General features: G+C 37.0%; 2 protein-coding genes across 2 annotated transcripts in view; both read left to right on the top strand.

Moving 5' to 3' along the window:
* Positions 1-390: 390 nt before the first annotated feature.
* Positions 391-4317, top strand: LOC124449125 (uncharacterized protein K02A2.6-like). Its single transcript, XM_047000073.1, has one exon. The coding sequence runs from the start codon at positions 391-393 to the stop codon at positions 4315-4317; it is 3927 nt and encodes a 1308-aa protein (XP_046856029.1).
* Positions 4318-12770: 8453 nt separating this feature from the next.
* The window catches only part of LOC124447653 (stress response protein NST1-like), a 33042-nt gene continuing 22357 nt past the window's right edge, over positions 12771-23455 (top strand). Inside the window, exons 1-2 of the mRNA XM_046998621.1 lie at positions 12771-12894; positions 20892-20964. Coding sequence (XP_046854577.1) covers positions 20905-20964 — 60 coding nt within the window. The 5' untranslated portion in view covers positions 12771-12894; positions 20892-20904. The remainder of the gene's footprint in view (positions 12895-20891; positions 20965-23455) is intronic.

Raw genomic sequence — 23455 nt, 5'->3', positions numbered from 1 at the left:
ACTTGCAAAGACCCTCTTTTACGCCTTTCAACAAGATTGAGTTACTTGCAGAAATTATTAAGTCATCTACTCAAATGATCATGATAATACATTTGTTACGGTCCCCATTTACGAACTTATAATACACACATGGGTCTGCAAGGGACTGGCTAAACCCGTCCCCAGTCAAGTAGTCGTGTAATGTTTGATTCCAGCTCCTACCGCTTTGTTTAAGACCGTACAACGACTTGTTTAATTTGTAGACAAGTTTTTCTCCATTCTAACCAAATTTTTCGTAGCCTTTTGGTTGCTCAACATAAATGTTGTCATGAGTTATTGATTAATTTGTAATTTGAGTAGTCTGAATTCAGACTAATAAAGACACGAGGCACAATCATTACATGGTGTCAGATGGAGAAATTTATACCCCCAGATCCACTCATATTCGAAGGAAATTTATCAGATTTATGGGATAGATGGAAACAACAATTCGAGCTTTATCTGGTAGCTACAGAATCACACGAGAAAACAGAAGATATCAAGACGTCAATTTTACTAATATGTATCGGGAAGCACGGCATAGAGATCTACAATACATTTACGTTCTCTGACGAGGCAGACAAATTGAAATTGAAACCAGTATTGGAGAAGTTTGAAGCATATTGCAAGCCGAGAAAAAATATCACTCTACTTCGACACAATTTCCTTACGCACAAGCAACATGATGGGGTGACATTTGATGCCTTTGTCACCGAGCTAAAAAGACGAAGTGCACAATGTGAATTTGGCGACCTTAGAGAATCACTCATCAGAGACATGATAGTAATCGGGGTCTCAGACAACCCGCTTAGAGAGCGACTGTCAAGGACGGAGACTTTGACTCTAGAAAACGCAATAAAAATTGGTCAGGCATCAGAAGCAACAAAGCAACAAGCAATGACATTAAGCAGACCACACACCGGAAACCAGAACAATGTCGACGAACTACGCACGAAATCTAACAATACAATGCGCCCACGACAACAAAGCGCATATACTTCAGCATCTTCGCAAGCTCGCAGCAATTGTAAATACTGTGGCGAAATTCACCAACGAGGAAAATGTCCTGCATATGGGAAAACATGCTCAAAGTGTCATAAATTGAATCACTTTGCCTCTGTTTGCTTATCTACGTCCCGCAGCGTACATTATACCACGGAAGGTCATGAAGGTCACGATTACGAGATCGCAGGCGATGCCAATAACATTTTCATAGGAACTCTCTCAACGGAAGTGACAGACAACTCCGTCAATGCGGCTAATATTACGCAAGATGGAAATCGTGACTGGATTATCTCTCTGCGATCAAATGAAAGTATCACGCGGTTCAAAATTGACACTGGAGCTCAGGCTAACGTCATACCAATGGGAACAATCGAGAAACTAGCAACTAGACCGCATATTGAGAAAACTAATACAACGTTGACAGCATATAACGGAATGAATATTCCAGTGGTTGGAAAATGCACGCTGGACATTCAACATAACAATCAAACCCACGCAATACCGTTTGTTGTTGCAAACACTACTTCACCGCCACTAATTGGGTTACAAACCAGCATCGACCTCAATCTTATAAAGCGAGTTTGGACCGTAAATGCTAAAACACCAAACTTCATACAAGAGTACAAAGATGTTTTTGGAGAACTTGGATGCCTAAAGGGTGAACATCACATTAGCATTGACCCCAATGTAACGCCAGTAGTTCATCCACCTCGAAAGATTCCAATATCACTTATGGAACGTCTCAAAGCTGAGTTAAAACGCATGTGCAAGCTTGATGTCATAGAGAAAGTTGACGAACCAACCGATTGGGTCAGCTCCATGGTAGTTGTAGAAAAGGACAATGGCCAGTTACCTATCTGTCTTGATCCTAAAGATTTGAACACTGCCATAAAACGTCATCATTATCCTATGCCTACAGTGGACGAAGTCCTAACCAAACTGGGCGGCGCCACCATATTTACAAAGCTTGACGCATCCAGCGGTTACTGGCAAGTAAAAGTCGACGAAGCCAGCTCGAAACTACTTGCATTTAACACGCCATTTGGACGATATTGTTTTAAGCGCCTAGCATTCGGGATTCACAGTGCCGTTGAAGTGTTTCAGAAGAAAGTTGCTGAAATCATTGATGGTATACCGAATGCGGCAAACGACCAAGATGACATCATAGTCTTTGGTAGGAACAAAGAGCAGCACGACAAAGCACTAAAGGACATACTTGACAGAGTAAGAAAGTCTGGACTTAAACTGAATGAAAAGAAATGTCGCTTCGGGCTTTCCGAGACAACCTTCTTAGGACATGTAATCACTGCAGCAGGCATTAAGCCAGATCCTAGAAAAATAGAAGCAATAATCAACATGCCCATGCCTAGCAACAAAGTCGAAATTCAACGTTTTCTCGGTATGGTGACGTACCTCGGAAAGTTTTTACCGCGCCTATCTGATGAGACAGCGCCGCTAAGACAACTACTTGAAAAAGACGTCGTCTGGCATTTCGAAACGAAATACCGTCAAGCCATAGGAAATCTAAAACACCTCGTCACCAGCAGTCCAGTGTTAACCTACTTTAATCCAAAACATGCCATAAGGATCACAGCTGACGCCTCTAAATCAGGTCTTGGTGCAGTACTCGAGCAATTAGAAGAGAACACATGGAAGCCCGTCGCATATGCTAGTAGAGCAATTACCCAAAGTGAGCAAAACTACGCACAGATAGAAAAAGAGACATTGGCAATTGTGTTTGCATGCGAGCGCTTCCACGAATACACCTACGGCAGACCAATCACGGTACGTTCAGACCACAAGCCACTCAAAGCAATCTTTTCAAAACCACTATGCAGGGCTCCTCCGCGCTTGCAAAGACTACTGCTCAGGCTCCAGCGATATGAGCTAAGTGTTGACTACACACCAGGAACGGACATTCCTGTTGCAGATGCTCTTAGCAGAGCATACCTGGAAAGTAAACCAACACCAGAGATATCGGAGCAAGACATGAACTGTCATGTGCACTCAGCTCTGCACAACCTGCCAGTATCAGATTCCAAGCTACTAGAATTTAAACTCGAGACTGCTAAGGATCCTACTCTTCAAGAGCTGAAAAACATAATTGCCAATGGTCTTCCATCCAACAAACAACTCATCCCTGATGCTGTCAAGCCATACCTGACATTCATCGATGAAATATCAGAAGCTGAAGGAATCCTCCTTAGATCAAACCGCATCATAGTACCCTCCTCAATGAGACGTGAGATGAAAGCGAGAATTCACGAGGGACACTTAGGAATTGAACGATGCAAAACAAGAGCAAGAGAAGTGATCTTTTGGCCAGGGATGGCTACAGAAATATCTGAGATGATTTCCCGCTGTGAAACATGCCTAGAATCAAGAAAACGACAGCAACGCGAACCACTTATGCCACTACCACCAGCTCATCACGCCTGGAGCAGAGTAGCATGTGACTTATTCTACATGAATGGCAAGGACTATTTACTAATTGTCGACTACCATACTAGTTTTCCTGAAGTAAGTCTACTTTCAGAAACTACCTCTGCCGGAATAATCAAGCACACAAAGTCAATATTTGCAAGACACGGCATACCAGACACAGTAGTCACAGACAATGGACCACAATTCGCTTCGAAGGAATACCGAGACTTCGCCAAGCAATGGGAATTTCAACACGTCACCTCAAGTCCTGTTCATCCGAGGTCCAATGAAAAAGTCGAGCGCACAGTACAAACAGTCAAGACCCTCTTGAAAAAAGCCATTAAGTCTGGTGATGACCCATACCTAGCCTTACTTAACTTCAGAGCCTGCACAAGCCCTGACGGTACTCCAGCTCCAGCAGCCATGTTAATGAATAGGAAACTAAAGACTCGCCTACCCTCAATAGAGACCCAAGAAATCTCCAAGAAAGGTATAATACAGAAACAGTACTACGATAAGCATACAAAAACTCTCCCTGAGATTTCAGATGGTTCAAATGTTCGTCTTCACGATGGCAAAGGCTGGAAAATAAAAGGACAGGTGATCCGGAAGGCAGAGACACCAAGGTCATATATTGTTCAAACTGACACCGGAGGCCAATTGCGAAGGAACAGGCATGATATATTAGTCACTCCTGAACCTGCTGAGAATTCCCAACCAGAAGAAGTTGAAGAGCCTCATGTGCACCATAGTGAGCCTGTGGACACAAGAACAAGCGAGGATGAACATTCTACTCCACCCAGCTACGCTTATGTGACCCGCTATGGCAGGACTGTAAAACCACCAACTAGATTTGGCCAAGATACCTAAGTTACTTATAGAACATTGTCACTTAGCTAATCCAACATATAGATTACAATCTTATTACAGTTAAGTGTTAGATTAATCTCAGAAGGAAAGATGTCATGAGTTATTGATTAATTTGTAATTTGAGTAGTCTGAATTCAGTCTTATAAAGACACGAGGCACAATCATTACAAATGTCACAATCAATGGGTGCGTTCAAATATGCCGATTTAACATGCATTTGGTGTACTTGCATATTGTTTTGACTGCGTGTTGAATCAGCACACGTATTGAATTTATTCTAGCAGTGGGTGCGAACGTCTCATGATAGTCAATTCCTGAGACTTAAGAATAACCCTTAGCTACATACCTAGCCTTAATCGTCTCCTCATTGTTCATGCCTGTTTTGATTGTGTACAACCCTTTTACACCCACTATTTCACGATTTGGGGGTAACTCAGTAAGTGTGAAAGTGTTATTATCCACTAATGAGGTAAATTCATCGTCCATGGCGTTTTTCCACTGTACTGAATCTTTAGAACTTCAGAAGTGGGTAAATCATTCAACCTGTAACAATAATCGACTGCAAGCTTAGTTGTGGTATCGGTTATGTTTTCAACTACATACTCATCTAGATACGCTGGCCTATTCCGGGTTCGGGTTCGATACCTTACAGTGTCATTCCCTTCAAAATCATCAGGTTTACCCTTATTTCTGCAGTAGGCTGTTCTGACGTAGGTGTTGCGTAAGAAGGTTGGTAAATTTCATCGTCCGTTGGAGTCTTCTCAATCTCATCATGGATACTATCAAAAAACTTTACGCATCTTACTCTCTCTCTACTTTCATGTTTTCAGGGTAATACACCAGGTATGCAGGGCTACACTTATCATACCCAATGAAAATCCCCTTCTTGCTTCTAGGTTCAAGCTTTTTCGGGTTTTGCACGTAGGCATAGCACACTGAACCAAACACATGCATCTTCCTAAGATTAGGTCTTAACCCTGTTAAAGCCTCATAAGGGGTTTTACCCAACCGGTCATTGAAACACCAGTTTCTGATATACACAGATGCCATCACTGCATAGGTCCACAAGGTCCTTGGCAGCTTTGACTCAAATAGCAAACACCAGGCCATATTAAATAAACTTAGCCAAGCTCTTTCTGCCGTCCCATTTTGGTGAGGTGAATAAGGAGCACATGTCTCATGTTTATTCTTGTTGTCACGCAGAAGGGTTCTAAACTCGTGTCCAACAAACTCCCTCCATTATCACTTCTAATACATTTTCTTTGCCGAAAGGTGCAATATCAGCCAGAAATTGATTTGTGGCTTTGATAGTGTCAGATTTGTATTTCAAAAAATATATCATGATCACCCCACTCTAATCGTCAATAAATGACAGGGCATACTTGAAACCGTCTTTGCCTTCTGGGCTGATCGGTCCTGCTAAGTCTGAGTGTACTAGATCTAATGGGACTGTAGCTCTTCTATCATTGGTTCTACTCCTTGCCTGTGTCATCTTGCCTTGAGTACATATCTCACATTCATTCTCATTATAACTTGAGATCTTCATTCCGTCCACTACCTTCTCTAATTTACGTATGTCCGAAAAATTACTATGCCCAAGAATTCTATGCCATTCTAGCAGAGTCCCTGCGTCATTCTTAGAAGACGAAATGCTATTTAGGTAATATAAGCGCCCTATCTGTGCTATGTCAAAGACCCTTTCAGTACCATAGCGATTAGAAGCGGATCGCTTACAACTTCGTCTGCATTTTTCAGAGCCGTGGCTCTCAGCCGTGGCTCTAGTCACTAACGCTTTCGTTGTCGTTCTTCTTCAATGTAGTGAGTTCGGTGTATAGAGCTATAACACGTGGCTTTCCTTTTCCTTGGTAATGTTGACGCAGAATTCTGAGTGCTTCAGGTCCGTCATCTCGAGCTTCCCGTATAACCAGGGATAAACTTCTGTCGACTAAACACTGGAGTAGTTCTGCGAAAGCATCTGCTTTCTTCGCTGCGCTCGGTGAAGGTTAACTGTTCGCAGGAACGAACACATTATACGATTTTTGTAGTCTCATTTGCGCCAAGAACTTTACCTCCCATAGCTCATACTTATTTTCATCTCCGTTGAACATTATTGCTCTCCTGGGCCCATAACCTGTTGGGTTTGACACAGTGGCCATGAAAATAATCACACTGATGTCTGTAGGTTTTATTACATTTATTCCCACACATAGAAGAAAGACTAGCACACGACAAGTAACTAATACACATAATGATACAGCTATTTACATACGTGACGCTAAACTGTAATTGGTCAGTTTATTTCCTCAGCTCTTGTTACAAATAATATCGATTACGTCTACAATCATTTCTATAATTAAACATGTAGGAAGTTAACACACACTTTACAAGATACACATATGTACATCACATGAGAGCATAACCTAACAAACAAATATTTTTGCATGTGCTGTACGTATTTCAGTGATTTTCATTAAGAAATGCTACATGCAACAGTCATTTTTTTCCAGCGTAAATTTTCTTGATTTGCAATAAACCAAGAGAAAATATGTTTATACAATTCCAATTGTAATCCCAACAATGATTTTACATCTCTCCACATCAACCGCTCTAATACCGACAAACATTATCCAATATTTATTATGAAGCATTTAGTTCCTTGTCAATCACAATCAAGATTGCACTAACATTGTCTAAAATGGTGTGCTTTAGTTCACATAACATGGAAATTTAAAGAGATATATCTTTCGCCTCTTCCTAATCAATAATTGTAAAACAAAATTTGCTTATTATAAGGAATTCAAATACTGCTTTGAATGGTGATACTAGATTTGCCTTTGTAAATAATAGCTATAACCTCGGTAGCTATAAAAAGAACTGTTGATAATCAAAAGCAGAATTCAAACATCGTCTCTCATTGGATATTTTTTTGCAATTTAAAACTAATGTTTTCATTCTTTAAATGGTTGAAATTTTTTCCAGAAATGCCAACGCAACAATGCGAAACAATACCGATATACTGGAGTAATATAGCTTTTAGCTAATGTTCTTCATTATTGATAGAGTAGAATTTACTTGAATTGTTGACTAATATTTTTTGTGGCTACGGTACTCATAAGTTTGGTTTTGATTCATAAATTTTAAAAAATGTGTTCTTACAGTGAACTATGGCAACCAAAATATATCTATGTGGTAAGCTCAAAGTTGCGCCCTTATTCCATGCAGTAATAATAATCTTTGGGTGTTTTAGGGATCTGAAGCAAACGCTTTTTTCTAGAATTTTAGATCAAGTCTTATGTTTCAGATTTCTCTGATATTTCAGATTCCGTTTCAAGTATACAGTGTAGGTCATCTTACTTCCTGTTTACATTCTTTGTTTCCCACAACTCGTGTGTTGCCGCAGATGTCGTTAAAAATTTCAGTTGATTCAAACGATAAGTAAAAATCGCATGGCCTAATAGAATAAAGATTTTCCGTTGATAATAACACTTCAAATGTAGGAGACATTGTAAGTGTCTTTTTCTTTATACATTCTGTTAAATAATGAATAGCATGTCTGGTTATGTTGCATGTAATGAAATTACTGGAGTCATATTATTAAATTCTGTAAAATTTGCCTGATAAATACATGGTTTAGCCTTGCAATCAAACAGGGCGACTATGAACACGTTGCCCGGAACTATGGTATTGGTTTTTCCGATGACATTGCTCAAATTTTCATTTTAAGAGCGTGATGTCGTTAGTGTCATTGAGAATGTATAATATTGTTTCGCTTCCGCAGTGATGGTTTGATTGTGATTCGCATTGTTCTTTGATCTACATAGTTTATAATAAATGATTTAAGAAGTTTCGGCAATTTCTTGCCTGACTTCTTAGGCAGCTATTTAGTGAGAGCTGCTCATTTTGCCTCAGAAGGCGAGGAGTGTTGCTGTTTGTGTATTCAATGTGACTGAATAATTAATCAGCAAGCTAAAGTGCGATACTAGATCGCGCTCGGAGCTTTAAACGAGTCGCCACACACAATAAATTTTGGTTGTTATGAGTGAAATCTATGGCAAATGTTTTGGTCGTTGCAAATCCGAGAAAAATCATCGAAAACAATAATTTATAAAGATGCGCTAAGTGGCATGTAACAATTATGGACGATGGCACTAATAAGATAAGAAAAATGTAACAAAAGTCTGAGTGTACCCATTTTAACCATCGCACCTGACTTTTTTGTCTTTACTACTTTTAAATGACAGCATACCTTTCGTTTTCTTTTTTTTTGCTCATGGAAAATATTCTTGTAGTTTTAACATCTTCTTCGATGTTGCTTTGCGTTCACATGTTCAGGTTTGTCCTTGGCTTTACAAAACATTTTGCAGGTCATACTTTTAAATATTGGCTGTGCAAAGGCGCATAATGTGTCGAATTATCGTCTTTAGATTGAATCTGATCGTGACTAAAACACACGAGTACATACGAGTTAGTACATACAACTGCATACGACTGACACATGAGTACATATATAGTCGTATGTCACTTGTCTGTCAGTCGTATGTACTAGTATGTCAGTCGTATGTACTTGTATGTACTATACTCGTGTGTACTCGTATGTACTCGTGTGGTGTTTTAGTCACGATCTTGTAAACTGACATAAAATGCTGATATTTAGAAAAGCACTGATGGATTTGATTTCCGCTTCATTATTTTCAGTAACTACACACAAAATCACACCTCATTAGCCTCCAAATTTGCTAAAATTTTAGAAAACAAATGCAATTGGGTTTTTGCAAGCAAAGTACAAAATTGATTATGATATTGAACTGCTCAATTGTTTACACGGAGATCCGTGCAGTAGCGGATCTAGGGGTATTCACAGCGAGCAGCAGTGAGCAAAATAAATTAAAGCTTCTTCATTTTAAATTCAAAGCACTTTCAGAGAAGCACTATTAGTTTTGAATTTCTAAAGAATTTAATTTCCTCAATGGACTTGTCTCTGAGGGGCTCTGAAATGTAAATACATTCCAAAATGTGCAGCTGTAATTTTTTTCGACTAAACCCAGTTCCGTGATCTGCAGACATGATAATTACATGATAAGCGACTTCTATAGCAATAAAAAATTTGTGCAAATTATCACATTTGTGTAACTTTGCCGCTTAAAACTACTTAAATGTTTAAAATCAATGCCCAACATAAAGTTCTGATTAGAGCCATAGAAATAGACCAAAAAAAACAAATTGTGAAATTTAAATTTATTGTGACGTTCCGTCTTTACTCAAGACATCTTCAGACAAATAATAAATAGGACGTTAAGACAAGGTATTATATTTACAAAAAGGTGTTAAATTACTACTAAAGGAAGCGGTGTTGAATGGGTACATGATAAGGAAGTTTGGAAGTGAAATGAAGAGAAATTAAAAGAGGTTATGGAATGGAGTTTCCTTGCACATTAAGTGAAGGCTTGTGTTTATTGATTAGAAGGCTTTCATGGATGGAGAGTTCATAAGTATCGTTGGAAGAGGAGATTATTTTAAAGTCGTCTTCCAGTTGCGTTAATGTTAGCAAGAATGCTGATGATGCAGGGTGTAAACTTGCCTGTATATTCCCGTTCCGAAAATCTGTGTGTGATGACGTGTTTTGACCCACTATACGAAGCGTCGCCTTCGACACTTGAATAAATGACTACACCAGATCTCAGAGGCTTGGGAATTTTGTCCTTAAAGAAGAAAGAAGTTGGGTATTGATTTTTCACACGTATTCGATTTCCGCTGGCAAGTCTCGGGTTCTAGTTTCACTCAATATAAACTTTGCACAGTACTTTAAACATAGGTGTTTATTTCTGCAGTGAAATTTTGAATATTTTTGGTGGAACATCAATCATGATACTATTGCAACTTTGGACACTTCTACCCTACTTTAATCTTTTCACTTTATTTTACAGGGTATGCAGCTACACTTATCATACCCATTCCCTTCTTGCTTCTAGGTTCAAGCTTTTCGGGTTTTGCACGTAGGCATAGCACACTGAACCAAACACATGCATCTTCCTAAGATTAGGTCTTAACCCTGTTAAAGCCTCAGGGTTTTACCCAACCGGTCATTGAAACACCAGTTTCTGATATACACAGATGCCATCACTGCATAGGTCCACAAGGTCCTTGGCAGCTTTGACTCAAATAGCAAACACCAGGCCATATTAAATAAACTTAGCCAAGCTCTTTCTGCCGTCCCATTTTGGTGAGGTGAATAAGGAGCACATGTCTCATGTTTATTCTTGTTGTCACGCAGAAGGGTTCTAAACTCGTGTCCAACAAACTCCCCTCCATTATCACTTCTAATACATTTTTCTTTGCCGAAAGGTGCAATATCAGCCAGAAATTGATTTGTGGCTTTGATAGTGTCAGATTTGTATTTCAAAAAATATATCATGATCACCCCACTCTAATCGTCAATAAATGACAGGGCATACTTGAAACCGTCTTTGCCTTCTGGGCTGATCGGTCCTGCTAAGTCTGAGTGTACTAGATCTAATGGGACTGTAGCTCTTCTATCATTGGTTCTACTCCTTGCCTGTGTCATCTTGCCTTGAGTACATATCTCACATTCATTCTCATTATAACTTGAGATCTTCATTCCGTCCACTACCTTCTCTAATTTACGTATGTCCGAAAAATTACTATGCCCAAGAATTCTATGCCATTCTAGCAGAGTCCCTGCGTCATTCTTAGAAGACGAAATGCTATTTAGGTAATATAAGCGCCCTATCTGTGCTATGTCAAAGACCCTTTCAGTACCATAGCGATTAGAAGCGGATCGCTTACAACTTCGTCTGCATTTTTCAGAGCCGTGGCTCTCAGCCGTGGCTCTAGTCACTAACGCTTTCGTTGTCGTTCTTCTTCAATGTAGTGAGTTCGGTGTATAGAGCTATAACACGTGGCTTTCCTTTTCCTTGGTAATGTTGACGCAGAATTCTGAGTGCTTCAGGTCCGTCATCTCGAGCTTCCCGTATAACCAGGGATAAACTTCTGTCGACTAAACACTGGAGTAGTTCTGCGAAAGCATCTGCTTTCTTCGCTGCGCTCGGTGAAGGTTAACTGTTCGCAGGAACGAACACATTATACGATTTTTGTAGTCTCATTTGCGCCAAGAACTTTACCTCCCATAGCTCATACTTATTTTCATCTCCGTTGAACATTATTGCTCTCCTGGGCCCATAACCTGTTGGGTTTGACACAGTGGCCATGAAAAATAATCACACTGATGTCTGTAGGTTTTATTACATTTATTCCCACACATAGAAGAAAGACTAGCACACGACAAGTAACTAATACACATAATGATACAGCTATTTACATACGTGACGCTAAACTGTAATTGGTCAGTTTATTTCCTCAGCTCTTGTTACAAATAATATCGATTACGTCTACAATCATTTCTATAATTAAACATGTAGGAAGTTAACACACACTTTACAAGATACACATATGTACATCACATGAGAGCATAACCTAACAAACAAATATTTTGCATGTGCTGTACGTATTTCAGTGATTTTCATTAAGAAATGCTACATGCAACAGTCATTTTTTTCCAGCGTAAATTTTCTTGATTTGCAATAAACCAAGAGAAAATATGTTTATACAATTCCAATTGTAATCCCAACAATGATTTTACATCTCTCCACATCAACCGCTCTAATACCGACAAACATTATCCAATATTTATTATGAAGCATTTAGTTCCTTGTCAATCACAATCAAGATTGCACTAACATTGTCTAAAATGGTGTGCTTTAGTTCACATAACATGGAAATTTAAAGAGATATATCTTTCGCCTCTTCCTAATCAATAATTGTAAAACAAAATTTGCTTATTATAAGGAATTCAAATACTGCTTTGAATGGTGATACTAGATTTGCCTTTGTAAATAATAGCTATAACCTCGGTAGCTATAAAAAGAACTGTTGATAATCAAAAGCAGAATTCAAACATCGTCTCTCATTGGATATTTTTGCAATTTAAAACTAATGTTTTCATTCTTTAAATGGTTGAAATTTTTTCCAGAAATGCCAACGCAACAATGCGAAACAATACCGATATACTGGAGTAATATAGCTTTTAGCTAATGTTCTTCATTATTGATAGAGTAGAATTTACTTGAATTGTTGACTAATATTTTTTGTGGCTACGGTACTCATAAGTTTGGTTTTGATTCATAAATTTTAAAAAATGTGTTCTTACAGTGAACTATGGCAACCAAAATATATCTATGTGGTAAGCTCAAAGTTGCGCCCTTATTCCATGCAGTAATAATAATCTTTTGGGTGTTTTAGGGATCTGGAAGCAAACGCTTTTTTTCTAGAATTTTAGATCAAGTCTTATGTTTCAGATTTCTCTGATATTTCAGATTCCGTTTCAAGTATACAGTGTAGGTCATCTTACTTCCTGTTTACATTCTTTGTTTCCCACAACTCGTGTGTTGCCGCAGATGTCGTTAAAAATTTCAGTTGGATTCAAACGATAAGTAAAAATCGCATGGCCTAATAGAATAAAGATTTTCCGTTGATAATAACACTTCAAATGTAGGAGACATTGTAAGTGTCTTTTTCTTTATACATTCTGTTAAATAATGAATAGCATGTCTGGTTATGTTGCATGTAATGAAATTACTGGAGTCATATTATTAAATTCTGTAAAATTTGCCTGATAAATACATGGTTTAGCCTTGCAATCAAACAGGGCGACTATGAACACGTTGCCCGGAACTATGGTATTGGTTTTTCCGATGACATTGCTCAAATTTTCATTTTAAGAGCGTGATGTCGTTAGTGTCATTGAGAATGTATAATATTGTTTCGCTTCCGCAGTGATGGTTTGATTGTGATTCGCATTGTTCTTTGATCTACATAGTTTATAATAAATGATTTAAGAAGTTAGTTTCGGCAATTTCTTGCCTGACTTCTTAGGCAGCTATTTAGTGAGAGCTGCTCATTTTGCCTCAGAAGGCGAGGAGTGTTGCTGTTTGTGTATTCAATGTGACTGAATAATTAATCAGCAAGCTAAAGTGCGATACTAGATCGCGCTCGGAGCTTTAAACGAGTCGCCACACACAATAAATTTTGGTTGTTATGAGTGAAATCTATGGCAAATGTTTTGGTCGTTGCAAATCCGAGAAAAATCATCGAAAACAATAATTTATAAAGATGCGCTAAGTGGCATGTAACAATTATGGACGATGGCACTAATAAGATAAGAAAAATGTAACAAAAGTCTGAGTGTACCCATTTTAACCATCGCACCTGACTTTTTTGTCTTTACTACTTTTAAATGACAGCATACCTTTCGTTTTCTTTTTTTTTGCTCATGGAAAATATTCTTGTAGTTTTAACATCTTCTTCGATGTTGCTTTGCGTTCACATGTTCAGGTTTGTCCTTGGCTTTACAAAACATTTTGCAGGTCATACTTTTAAATATTGGCTGTGCAAAGGCGCATAATGTGTCGAATTATCGTCTTTAGATTGCAATCTGGATCGTGACTAAAACACCACACGAGTACATACGAGTACATACTAGTACATACAAACTGCCATACAAGTGCATACGACTGACATACGAGTACATATATAGTCGTATGTCACTTGTATGTACTCGTATGTCAGTCGTATGTACTAGTATGTCAGTCGTATGTACTTGTATGTACTCGTATGTACTCGTGTGTACTCGTATGTACTCGTGTGGTGTTTTAGTCACGATCTTGTAAACTGACATAAAATGCTGATATTTAGAAAAGCACTGATGGATTTGATTTCCGCTTCATTATTTTCAGTAACTACACACAAAATCACACCTCATTAGCCTCCAAATTTGCTAAAATTTTAGAAAACAAATGCAATTGGGTTTTTGCAAGCAAAGTACAAAATTGATTATGATATTGAACTGCTCAATTGTTTACACGGAGATCCGTGCAGTAGCGGATCTAGGGGTATTCACAGCGAGCAGCAGTGAGCAAAATAAATTAAAGCTTCTTCATTTTAAATTCAAAGCACTTTCAGAGAAGCACTATTAGTTTTGAATTTCTAAAGAATTTAATTTCCTCAATGGACTTGTCTCTGAGGGGCTCTGAAATGTAAATACATTCCAAAATGTGCAGCTGTAATTTTTTTCGACTAAACCCAGTTCCGTGATCTGCAGACATGATAATTACATGATAAGCGACTTCTATAGCAATAAAAAATTTGTGCAAATTATCACATTTGTGTAACTTTGCCGCTTAAAACTACTTAAATGTTTAAAAATCAATGCCCAACATAAAGTTCTGATTAGAGCCATAGAAATAGACCAAAAAAAAAAAAAAAACAAATTGTGAAATTTAAATTTATTGTGACGTTCCGTCTTTACTCAAGACATCTTCAGACAAATAATAAATAGGACGTTAAGACAAGGTATTATATTTACAAAAAGGTGTTAAATTACTACTAAAGGAAGCGGTGTTGAATGGGTACATGATAAGGAAGTTTGGAAGTGAAATGAAGAGAAATTAAAAGAGGTTAAGTGGAATGGAGTTTCCTTGCACATTAAGTGAAGGCTTGTGTTTATTGATTAGAAGGCTTTCATGGATGGAGAGTTCATAAGTATCGTTGGAAGAGGAGATTATTTTAAAGTCGTCTAAGTTGGGGGTGTGTCCAGTTGCGTTAATGTTAGCAAGAATGCTTGATGATGCAGGGTGGGAAACTTGGTTGCCTGTAAGGGGGGATATTCCCAAGTGCTCCGAAAATCTGGTGTGTAGATGACGTGTGGTTTGACCCACATACGAAGCGTCGCAGCTTCGACACTTGAATAAATAGACTACACCAGATCTCAGAGGCTTGGGAATTTTGTCCTTAAAGGGGAAGAAAGAAGTTGGGCATTGATTTTTATCACACGTATTCGATTTCCGCTCGGCAAGTCTCTCGCTACATACTTAAATGTTTTTTTGAGTTTTCACTCAATATAAACTTTTAGGTGGATGCTCTCCCACAAACTTTAAACATAGGCGTCTTGTTTCTGGAGTGAAATTTTGAATATTTTGGTGGAACATCAATCATATGTAGCTAACTTGTTGCAGCCCACTCTTGGACAACTTCTACCCTAGTTTAATCTTTTCACTCGAGTATTTTTACAGCTGATTGGAAAGAGAACACTCCAATCATTCACTGTCTTCTCTACATCACTATTTACATCACTAAAATAGGTATAACAAATTCAACTGAAACATACAAATGAATGTAGTATGAAAGTAAAATACCTTTTCAGCATTTAAATCCATCAAATGATTGCCCCAGAGTCCAGACAAATGCAAGAAAAAGTGAACGCAAATATCAATGTATTATTGAAGAAATTGTTTTATTTCTCATTTGTGACCAGTATATGGTCGTATGTCACTCGTATGTACTCGTATGTACTCGTATGACAGTCGTATGTACTTATATGTACTCATATGTCACTCGTATATACTTGTATGTACTCGTATGTACTCGTGTGGTGTTTTAGTGACGTTCCTTAATCTTAGAGAGCTTACGTTGCACGGTTTTTTGCAACGGCGACGTCTTGTGTTTCACATCTCCGGCGCAAGCGTATTTTTAGTTTACGCAAATTTACAACGCCACCTCAGCGGAAAAATAATTGGCGGGAATATAAATCATAAAACATTGCTTTCAAAAAAATTCAAAAACAAAAAACGCCGAAGTGGAGAGCAATTCGAGAGCGTCTTTTTTTGTCTTATTCGGATCAATCAATCGAAGACGATGACTTTATTTTCCTTTTCAACTTTTATACTGGTAAATGTCCGGATTTGCCTTATTGGAAATACTAAGAGCCTGATTTAGATAAATTAAGCGACGACGAGTGTAAAGCATATTTTCAGTTTATGAAATCACACATTTACACTCTTGTGGATGCTTTGAGGCTTCCACAATTTATTACATGTTATAACGGCCTTAAGGTTGGTAGAGTTGAGGCATTGTGCATATTTTTGAAACGTTTTGCCTTCCCTTGTCGATACCCGGATATGTTGCCAAGAATTGGTAGACCAGTTCCTCAACTATGTATGATCAGTAATGCTGTCATAAACTTTTTTCCATGGAGTGGAACCGTTTGCTGTTAACATTTGATCAACCAAGGTTATCTTCAGGCAACATTCAAGAATTTTGTAAAGTAGTGTTTCAGAGGAGTGGTGCCTTGAAAATTGTTTTGGTTTTGTCGATGGGACAGTATGTAAAATTTCTAAACCTGGTGAAAATCAAAGAGTTATTTATAATGGCCATAAAAGAGTTCGTGCCATAAAGTTTCAGTCAATTGCTGTTTCAAATGGTCTTGTGGCTAATCTCTTTGGTCTTGTGGAGGGTAGACGCAATGACAGCGCAATGCTTGCTCAATCCAGTTTATATAACAAGCTTCAGCAGCTGGTTCCTTTGATCAACGAAACTCCTGTTTGCATTTATGGTGACCCTGCCTATCCTCATCGACCTCAACTACAATGCCCATTTAAAGGAGCAAGAATAACTCCTTAACAACAACAATGGAACAAAGCAATGAGCAGTGTAAGAGTGTCTGTCGAATGGATTTTTGGAGACATAGTTAATTATTTTAAATTCCTTGAATTCAAGAAGAACCTAAAAATACAACTTAATGCAGTAGGGAAAATGTGCACTTGTTGTACCTTACTTCATAATGAAAGATGTTTTTTTATGGGTCTACAATTTCACAGTTTTTTTAACTTTAACCTCCATCTATACGTGAATATTTTGTGTAAAAAGTTTTAAAATATTCAATCTTATCAAGTCGACAAATTGTTTAATGGGCAGAGTCAAGTCACAGGAACATTTTTTAACTTCACTCAAATATACTCTTGTTATGGATAACTTTATGAATGTTTTATCTATAATATTAATAACAGTAAATTGCGTATGTGAAAAAAGTTTGGTCTATTCTCAAGCAAAAATATATACACTGTTTTAACAAAACATTTTAGTCTTTTTTAACAATATTCTGCATCAATGTTAGTAAAGCAGTGTTTTGAAGTTGCATTTGATGCCTTAGTTTCTCTTGCTGCCTTTGCTGAGCAGCAATGTTGTCAGTTAAGGCTTTAGTGCTTCCTGTTGAGAAATTTTGTTGTTTTGTTGTTGCTTTCTTTCATCAGCTTCAGGTTTTCTCAACATCAATTCTTCTCTTTTAGTTTCTGCATCAACTTTTGACTTTTGTTGTAAATAGGCGATGGTTTCACTTCCATTTGATGACATTCTTGTTTTAGGTTTTTCACCATCTTTACTTTGAGATTTTCTTTTGTAAGTTTCAGCTAATGTTTCCATTGGCTGTTGTCTCATTTCCACAGCCTTTTCTACTTCTGCAACAGAGTTTTGTTTTTGTTTCTCTTCTAAATTTTTCTTTCTCCATCTCTTTTTCTGAACAATTGAACAATTTCCTCAATAGAAGTTTCTACTGCAGATGGCTCTGGAGAGATCCCAGAAGCTTTTTCCTCCTCTCTTAATCTTTTCTTTTGTTGTTTTTGAAGTAAAGTGTATTGGTCTCAAACAGACTTTTGCGTCACGCTAAACTTTGGGCTATCCATATCATTTAAGAATCACTGATCATTTCCCATGCATTACCTCGTTGCTGTGATCCTTTTTTGAAGTTCCATGGTTGGAAAAAGTACATTTCACGAACTTTGCATTTAAAAATGGTGTTTGAAGCTCCCTCATTGTAGTTGACGAGACATTTCCCAATCAATGGCGATACATGTTTAACACGCTTAAAACAACTAATAACGAAAGCTATACTTAAGATTAGGGTTAGGGTTATGGTTAGGTTCAGGCTTTAAAAGTTAAAGTATTTTAATGCCAAACATTTAGTATGTTGAGTTTCCTCCCAGTCTATATATTTATTACTTAACACTCGCACCATTTGTGAGTATTGTTCTATTAACACTGCTCTAGGTGCAGTTAATAATACTAAGTACAATGTTAAAACTTAAGTACATTAACGTAAATATATATTGAGAAATGCATAATTTCCGAAAAGTGTAACAGTCCGACAGAAAATCTGCTCTGATTTCTGTAATCTTCAAGCACATGACATCAGCGGCGTATCTGGAATTTTTCAAACATCAGTCATAAAACGTCGGAGGCGCTCAGCACCTAGGGGTTTGAGATATTCTCCCCTGAGAAATTTTTGAATTTCAGAGCCTTGAAAATTCCATTTTCAGCGCTTCTAGAGCAATACAAAATGTATTTTGTGGGCATCGTTTTTGCGTAAAAAAAGAAGTGAACAGTACTTGAATGTTTTGCCAAATATTTAGGCTCATTATCATGCCAAACATATGGGTCATTAGCATGTCTAGGAACGTAAAATATATTTTACAATAATGCTATTCAAAAACAGATGTAGTCTTTAAAATTTTCTACCAGGTTGTCAGGCATAGACCCCCCCAAGAGACCCCCATTGAAACCTCTATGTAATGAGTTAAGTTAGAAATTTGGTACTACAAGTGACAGTTCATAGATATAGAAAAGCTCAGACTTCAAACTATGCAAGTTTATTGTAACCTTTTACCCATCTCCACATCAGTGCCAGCAAATTCACCTTTTGAGAAAAAACTCAAAATTTTTTTCTGCCACAGATTAAGCAAAAATTATCAGAGTGAAAATTTGGAGTTAAAGACAGCTCAATGCCATAAATGTTTATTAGGCATTTCACTAGACTATTATCTTCTGCAAGTTTTGCTATAGAGCAATCACTAGTAGCATTGTATTTGCAAATACAAACAAAATGTAACCAACATATCTTTAATTATATAATTACATGAATGTTAAAATTGGTTCATGTGTCATGCTTACTTGTTATGATAAATATTTTTTCATATGATCTAAGCTCGTTTCAATGTAAATCTGATATAGTTTAGTTTAGAAATTATAATGATCATCAGAAAAATTACCTAGTGATCATAAAAAATACTTTGCTGTTTTGCCAAATTTCAAGGTTTATCTGCATACATAGGAAGATATTTTTACTTTATAGAAAATGCTTTTCATACATCAATAGCCTTTGGAATTTATGTCAAACAATCTGGTATGAAACGTAGGTTAACACACCTTTACATTTCTACATGAGGTGTTCAGTTAGAAAAGAGGACAATATGTGACATGGGACAACATTTCATGTACGTGAAATACACAGGTTTAATACCATTCCAGTCAAATTGTCAAAATAAAAAGCTTCATTGATCAGAAGACTCAAAGTCACAGGCTATGGTAAACAGCTTATCATGTAATCAATGTTATTTTTCTCAAATCTTAAACAATATGTAGTATAACTGTCAAATGATTGAATGATCAATGATCATAAACTGAAAAGCCCCAAACTTTTGTTTATGATATATAAATAATAGTATGGCGCCTTATGGCTATAGATTTTTTGTCCATTGAAATATATTTGCAGGAATGTAGTATTTCGCTGCCATATAACGGCCACGATTCCCCAAGCACTTAAGAAATCATGGCCAAAAGTCCTTTGGCAACAACAATTTTAGAAGCATCAATCTGCTTATCATACGCCATATTGACATAAATCGCATCACACAATCGCATAAATAGACTTTTATATATTACATTCATGCATATATTTCACTTGTCCCTTACCTACGATTTTGGATGTAAATTTCTGCTGAGAAAACTCAAAACAATATTCGCTTTCTTTTGATTATGAATGACTGAAATGTCGCTGGCGAGATCGTCTTTGCCAATCATTTACAATTTATCCATAAATTTTTCATCCTGTTGAAAAAATTCACAGTTTGAACAGCAGCATTCATGTCAATATGTGAATTTGTAAAAGATTTTTCATAAATTCCATCTGATTGTAGTTTAGTTTCTATCATGCTTACAAAAATTGCTATGAAACGATCAAACATTTATTCAAACAGTGAGCTTGACTATGTTAGTTCAGTTGGCTATCAGTCGAAATCGGTCAAACCAATCACAATAAAACAAAAATTCAAATGAACCAATTGTAAGATGGCAATTGGACTCCCTAATTTGTCCGGCCACCCCTCTTATCGGGCGAGACCATTCCAGACTGTCCACTGATCTGGCCATTGACCAGTAAAATAAGTGTTTTGGCGTTCATAGACTCCTTTATAAGTCGAACCAGTCAAGCCACCCCGCTTATCAGTCGGTTATTCCAGGTCAATTAAAATTCAACTGATCTGGTTACCAAGGAGATATTCATCGGATTAGTCATTAGTTTTCAAAAATAAATAAAGCTGGATTTTTATCACGAAGTAAATGCGATAATAAAGTAAGAATAATTAATAAGTTTTTAATTAATATGAATTGGTAATTTTTAATTTCAAACCTCAGTCGCGCGACGGATTTGACATACTCTAGATCCGCCCCTGCATGACTTTAAAATCACTAACTTTGAGGTGCTGGCATAAAATATGGCCATTTAAATTTCCGACAAGCATCCAAAATTTCCAAGTTTTTGCTTGCCGTATGAATTTGAAATGAAGCATGTTCTTAGGACCTTTGTTTGATATGATATATTTTTTACATTTTAGTATACATTCCAAAATGTCGTTGGAATTGCTGGTGGAGAATTATGTTAATTGTATAATTCGTCGTTCACGTGGGGTAAGAATTTTGTAATAAATTTCACTGACAACATTTATTGTTTATCCATGTAAAAAGCATCCTGCTCAATTATTCATGCATGTCATTTAATTGATACGAAAAATAAGTACGAACGACGTATATATGGATAGCCATGAAATGTAGGCAAAACGATAAACAAATAATAAATGAATAAACGGAATCAACTCTACTATGGCGTCAAATCTCCGTCAAAATATGTATTGTGTTTAAGTGGCATCTATTGTGTATAAATGGCATTTATTGTAAACAATTAAGTGTCAAGAATTTTGATTTGAGACATAAAAGATGCAACATTGCCTTGAAAAATCTTCAACTCTGCCGTATATGCAACGAAATTATTGCATAAAATATGGCATCGCTCAAAGCTGCAAACTACGATCAAATTTTAGTTTTACCATTTAAAACATGCAACAGCAATCTACTTATGTCAGTGCATTGCTGGCTTACAATGGAAAAGAATGGCGGCCGATTTGGTAGTTTTGAAAAGATTTGGTATATCAATTGATCAATGCAATAGAAGCAATCAAATATTCTTTCCTTGGCAATTTTGATCCACAAAAATTTAATGTCATGCATGTTATATTATATATAAAGAATAACTGTAAATAATGGATTTGTCCAAAGACATTTATGCCACCATCACAGAAGCTAATCGAATGATGCTGCCAATGGAAAATGTTAATTGCTTGGCGAGAAATAGAATTGGAGCAGGGTTAGAAAGAACTGAAAGAAAGCAAAGGCCAACATACGTTCTTTATAAGAAACTGTTGTCATATTTGCTTGAGATGGATTTTAAAGTGAAAGACATCAGTGCTGTTCTTGCAGTTAGCTGTCGATCTGTTGAAAGACGGATGACTGTGTATCGTCTAAGTGTTTCAGGTATGAAGTATCATCGCTACGCTATCACTATGATGTGCCATACAATCTTTTTTACTGCACGAGTTTTGGTCTAATAATTGTGTTTGTGTTTTTTTTAAATACCAAAAACACCGCTTTAAAGGATGTATTTTTTAAGCTACAATATTTTTGATTAAATTTTATTTTGTAGAAACGTAAGGTAATATTGAAGATCATCATCCAGATGAAATTGTTGTTATAGCAACAAATTATTATCCAGGATGGTAGCTTAAAAATGGTTAAAGGCTTTTTGCAATGCAAAAAGATTTCGAGTTCTCTGGACAAGAGTGCGAGAATCATTACCCTGCTCTGTCCTAATGATTAGGTGGAAACAAACATGCACTAAAAAGACGTAGTTACAATGTTAAATTCATATTATCTTTGTGGCATATCCATCCCAATCACAAAATGATCAGGTTATTAAATATTTTTTTACTTTGACGTTTGAGTGTATATTAAGTTAACTAAGTATAGCCCACTGTTTAAAAATGGCGAATTGTTGTCCACGGAGGAATTGATGGGTATTCGCCATTCCCTGTGTATATAAAACCTTCAAACAACAACAGAGCACAGACTGTTCTACAATACTTTCAAGATGCTGTTTCCCAATACGGGTTATCATCACGAGTAATATCTGATAAAAGCGGGGAGAACGCTTACGTATCCACCTTTATGATTAGTCATAGTCAACGTGGACCGAAGAGAGGCAGCATAATTTTGCGTAATAGAATTTTAAACTGAACATTTGAAGTGAAGTGTGAGCATTTCGCAGTATAATTTTCCGCGGGGGAAAAGTACTCACAATGAACGAATAGAGAGATTATGGCGTGATGCATTTTGTGGGTGTCTCAGTTTGTTTTTTGGATTGTTCTACCATTTGGAGAGTGAATTTCTGTTGACCCAAACAATCGAGCACATTTTTTGTGTCTTCATTTTGTTTCCCTAGCTATAATCAATTGTAATTTGCAAGATTCTAAGTTTTCTTTTATAAACCATCCTTAGGGATCTGAAAACAACTTAACACCTTCACAGATTTGGATAAGAGGACTGCAGGAAGCCAGACGTTTTGATTGCAATGAATCTGTTGAAACTCAGGTACATCTAGAAGAATTCCACATACAAAAGAAAAAAATGTTTTGCGTTACAAACATAAACATTACTTAAAATTTTGTTTAGCCCAATTTTCAGAATATTGTATTTACTGGTGTGGACCAGTGCCTAAATGAGACACCGACATTGTTGAAGTGCCATTTACCGAAAGCCCATTTACCAATGAACAAATTCAACTCTTTCCTCAATCAATGTCATCATGCAGTAATCAATGACGGCATTCTTGTGTTCAGTGAGTCTTTTTACAATTTTCTTGGATGTTTGTCCTATGTACTGTTTGGGGCAATCTTTACATGGTATCATGTAGATCGCGTTGGTTGTCAATCAGTTTGAGTTGGATTGATGTCGATGGATTCCGATATTTGATGTCATTTCTGACGATGAATGTCACTTACGTTCGTCTTATCGTTCACGGTATGTATGATACGTTGATGTTTCGTGGGTAATTTTGCATGAATGGATC

Source organism: Xenia sp. Carnegie-2017, unplaced genomic scaffold (genome assembly GCF_021976095.1).
Source record: "Xenia sp. Carnegie-2017 unplaced genomic scaffold, XeniaSp_v1 HiC_scaffold_23, whole genome shotgun sequence".
NCBI lineage: Eukaryota > Metazoa > Cnidaria > Anthozoa > Malacalcyonacea > Xeniidae > Xenia > Xenia sp. Carnegie-2017.
The sequence above is the reverse complement of the archived record's forward strand: the minus strand, read 5'-3'. Positions and strand labels throughout refer to the sequence as shown.

Bases quoted from the DNA above. Each gene is read 5' to 3' on its own strand.
- LOC124449125 (XM_047000073.1), top strand. From the start codon at position 391: ATGGAGAAATTTATACCCCCAGATCCACTCATATTCGAAGGAAATTTA.